Below are 4,333 nucleotides of genomic sequence, written 5' to 3' on the forward strand. Positions count from 1 at the left end.
CCTCAGCCTTCCAAGTAGCCGGAATTACAGGTGCGCGCTACCACGCCCAGCTAATTTTTTGATTTATTGTAGAGATGAAGTCTCACCTGTCCAGGCGGGTCTCGAACCCGCGGGCTCAAGCAATCCACTCACCTCAGCCTCCCAAAGGCGCGGGATTACAAGCTGAGCCACCGAGCCCGGCTGTGGGTGATTTTTTAAAAAAGTTTTAAAATACATTTTTAAGTTTAAAAGAAATAGAGATAAGGTCTTGCTATTTTGCCCAGGCAGCTCTTGAACTCCTGGCCTCAAGTGATCCTTCCACCTCAGCATCCCAAAGTGCTGGGATTACAGGCATGAGCCACCACACCCAGCCTATTTTCTTTATATCTGTAATTGTAACTTTTTTACAGTACAAAATTTCAACGACTGTTGTAATAAAGGCAGCTATTGGAACCCTCCCTCCCATCAGGGAAGAAGGGCTGAGGAGACAGTGCGGCAGAGGCCCAGAGGCAGGAGACCAGGGTCTCTGGGCCTCCAGGTGGAGAAGCAGGGAGGAAGAGGTTGGAGGGGGTGACGGACTGCAGGTGGGGCTGGGTCCCAGGAGTCGGGGATGCTGCCACGGACGGGGGAGCTGGGAGGGCCGCCGCACAGAGCCAGGTGAGCCCCGAGGGAGCTGTGTGTCTGGGGCGCAGGGAGCAGGGAAGGGGTGGCCGGGCCAGAGCATGTGAGCCGTGCGGGCAGGGGGCTCACCGTCACCTCCTGGTAGGATTCCATGCCATTCAGCACCACCTGGATGACCTGCCGGCGCAGCGTGATACTCTGTTCTGAGCGGTACTCGGAGTTGGTCAGGTAGAAGAGGGCGGCGCTGCCTGTCACCTGGATGTTCTTGTCGTACTTGTGGCACTTGAGGGCTGTGATGACCAGCTGTATGAACACAGGGGAGGGTCCGCGTGGCAAGTGCTGTGGCAGTTGTGTGGGGACAGGCTGGGACTCTGCAGGGGCTCGAGCAGGTCCTCTGGGCAGGGCGGAGTCTGGTCCTGCTCTTGCAGGTGGAAGCAGGGCCTGGGATGAAGACACTGAGACGGGCCCATGCCGAAGCAAGTCAGGTGCTGTGGGGACAGGTTGGGGCATGGGAGGAAGTACTGCGAAGTACTGCCTGTGCCCTGGGGACAGGATGTCAAGGAGTCCTAGAAGCTCTGTGGGCACGGCACCTCCCGGTGGGATGGGTGGAAGCCCAAGGACCCCGGGGCTGGGGCTGACCTTCAGGGCCCGCAGCAGCTGGTTGCAGCGTTCAATGCGAGCGATGTCAAACAGCAGGTTGATGGCCCGGGATGTGATCTCAGGCCGGTGCTCTGTGTAGGCCTCAATGGCATTCAGCACCTGCTCCTCGTTTTTGTCCCCACTTACCTGAGGGTGGGGCATGCTCAGAACAGTCCAGAAGAGGCCAGAGGGTGGGATCCCAGGTGCCAGCTCAGGCTCTAGCCCCAGAGCTGTCACCTTGGTGCCCCATGCCCAGCCCCTTCCCTCTCCCAGGACAACCTGGATCCCTGATCCTCTGCTCCCCTCTTACTTTGTAGGCCGGAATATGCATGAGGCGGCACAGGGATGTCTCGAAGAGTCCGAGGAACTGCAGCGGCCTCTTCAGAGCCCGGAAAGGCATGATGCTGCTCTTGGAAGGCTCAATGCTGGGGAGAGAAGGTGCTGGGGTCAGCAGCTCCAGCCAGTCTGACCTGGGCCTCCCTGGGTGTGGTGTTGACTTGATGCTCTCCCTTCTAGGCTTTCCAATCTCAGCTTTTTTGTTGTTCTTTGTAAGGGTAGGCCCCACCTCTTGATGGAAGGGTGGCAAGGTCACATTGGAGAGGAACAGGTGGAATGGGAGATATTGTTGCAGCCATCTTTAGAAAAGACTATCTGTGGCCAGGCGTGGTGGCTCATGCCTGTCATCCCCGTACTTTGGGAGGCCGAGGCAGGAGGATTGCTTGAACCAGGAGTTCAAGACCAGCCTGGGCAACATAGTGAGACCTCGTCTCTACAAAAAAATTAAAAAATTAGCCAGGTGTGCTGGTATATGCCTATAGTCCCAGTTACTTGGGAGGCTGAGGCAGAAGGATCCTCTGTGCCCAGGGGGTGGAAGCTGCCATGATCGTGCAATTGCACTCCAGTCTAGGTGACAGAGTGAGACCCCAACTCCAAAAAATAAAAGAAAAAGAAAAAAAATGCTATCCTCTATACTAGTAGTGATTCTGCCAACAATTATGCAGGGATAAGCCCATCAACCCAACACCATTAAGAGTATTGTTGAAAGCCGGGCTTGGTGGCTCAGCCTGGAATCCCACACTTTGGGAGGCTGAAGTGAGTGGATTGCCTGAGCCCACGGGTTCGAGACCCACCTGGGCAACTTAGTGAGATCTCATCTCTACAATAGATCAAAAAATCAGCCGGGTGTGGTAGCACACACCTATAGTTCCAGCTACTTGGAAGGCTGAGGCGGAAGGATCGCCAGAGCCCAGCAGGTCGAGGCTGCAATGGCCGGGAGCGGCCACTCCACTCCTGCCTGGGTGACAGAGTGAGACTCCAACTCAAAAAAAAAAAGAGTATTGTTAGGGACAGGGCTAATGAACAGTTACAGCTGGTAAGTTACTTATTTTTTATTTGTTAAGTCGGAATCTTACTGTCACCCAGACTGGAGTGCAGTGGCCGCTCCCGGCCACCGCAGTCTCAACCTCCTGGGCTCAGGGCAAGCATTCTACCTCAGCCTTCCAAGTAGCTGAAACCACAGGCGTGCGCCACCATGCCCAGCTAATTTTTTGATTTATTGTAGAGACGAGGTCTTGCCAAGTTGCCCAGGCTAGTCTCAAATCCCTGGGCTCAGGCAGTCCTCTCACCTCTGCCTCCCAAAGTGCTAGAATTATAGGCGTGAGCCACCTTGCCCGGCACAACTGGTAGGTTTGGTCAGACCTCTTAGCCAACCAGTCCATGGTCTAACCCAGCCCCAGCAAGACTTTGTAGATGGCAGACACTGCCAGCCTTATCTCTCAGCCCCACCATGCTGTGCTCTGGCCAGCCCGAGCACCTAGTAATTTCCCACTGCTCCTCCCTATGGGTCTCTGTACACACTGTTTGCTAGAGCTAGAACACTCTCCTTCTAGCAGGCTCAGAATGAATTCTCAGGACAGCAGTACCATTCCTTCTCCTGCCTCTTTCCTGATCCTCGTATCTCCTGCTCACAGCCCTGATAACCACTGGTCTGTCCCCACCAGCTCACTCCGAGGGACAGGGCCTGATTTGGTTCTTTATCTCCAGCACCCAGCATGGCGCTTGGTAGAGGGGCCCTTACAGATGCACGCTGAATGGCTCCCCACTGGCAGCCACGGAGGGCAGGCCCCACCTGGTCTGGCCAGCTTCCTCTTCCATCTTGGAGACGCTGCAGTTCTCTAGGATCATGTGGCCAGAGATGTCCAGGGACATCAGGTTCCCCAGCTTCTGTACGAAGAGGCTCAGCACCTTCCGAGTCAGCTTAAACTTGTAGTAGCTGGAGAGGCGGTCTCGGGAGATGTCCAGATGTCTGGGGTGGGGGACACAGGTCAGGAGCTGGGTACAGGGTGGGGCTGCCTTTAAGACCCCTGCCCCTTCAGGGCAAAGCAGGGAAGGGCCCATGCCTGCCCCAAGCACTCCAGGCACTCTGGGAAGGAACTCTGGACAGTCCTGGTACAGCTGAAACCCTGGCTTAAGGAACAGGCCTATGTCTCTCATCCCCACCTTGTGCCTGCCAGGGGCTCTGAACCCTCGGGGCTGACAACACCCACTCCTCCCTCCCAGCCCACCCATCCCAACCTGGTAAACTTGAACTGCAGCTCACCGCAGCTTGTGAAGCTGGACGATGACCCGGATGTGGTCGTCCGACAGGTCCATGTTGTACAGCACGAGCGACACCAGGCTGTCCTTCCACTGGGTGAGGAAGGCAGCGTCGCTTGTTTGAATGCCTGAGAGGTCCAAGGCCGCCAGCGAGCTGAGCGGCCGCAGCAGGGACTCCACAGGGACCCCGTCGATCATGCGGCCCAGGTTGAGGAAGCGCAGGCGGCTGAAGCCCTCAAAGGTGAAGTCCTTCACCAGCACCTGGCAGGTGGGGTTGACGAGGCACTCGTCCTCACAGCCCCCAGGGTTCTCCTCTTCGTAGAAGATGTTTGCGCAGCCGAAGAGGCTCAAGGACACCAGCGTGTGGCTGAAGCTCCGCAGCGTCTGCAGGCTCTTGGCGGACAGCTTCTCACAGTTGGTCAGGTACAGCTCCACCAGGTCCTGGGGTGGGCGCAGCACCAGCGTCACCACTACCACTGCCCCAGTCCCAGACCTGGCC

General features: G+C 56.8%; 1 protein-coding gene across 2 annotated transcripts in view; it reads right to left on the reverse strand.

Moving 5' to 3' along the window:
• ZER1 (zyg-11 related cell cycle regulator) overlaps window positions 1-4,333 on the reverse strand; it is a 38,427-nt gene that overhangs the window by 15,560 nt on the left and 18,534 nt on the right. The window contains exons 4-8 of one of the 2 annotated variants that reach the window (XM_008050618.1): window positions 3,839-4,275; window positions 3,368-3,544; window positions 1,550-1,664; window positions 1,240-1,386; window positions 730-903 (exon numbers count right to left, since the gene is read on the reverse strand). In XM_008050618.1, coding sequence (XP_008048809.1) covers window positions 730-903; window positions 1,240-1,386; window positions 1,550-1,664; window positions 3,368-3,544; window positions 3,839-4,275 — 1,050 coding nt within the window. The remainder of the gene's footprint in view (window positions 1-729; window positions 904-1,239; window positions 1,387-1,549; window positions 1,665-3,367; window positions 3,545-3,838; window positions 4,276-4,333) is intronic. The other variant, XM_021708884.1, reaches the window with a different exon arrangement.

The sequence above is a fragment of the Carlito syrichta genome, unplaced genomic scaffold, assembly GCF_000164805.1.
Source record: "Carlito syrichta isolate Samal-C Ts95f unplaced genomic scaffold, Tarsius_syrichta-2.0.1 Scaffold153563, whole genome shotgun sequence".
Classification (NCBI taxonomy): domain Eukaryota; kingdom Metazoa; phylum Chordata; class Mammalia; order Primates; family Tarsiidae; genus Carlito; species Carlito syrichta.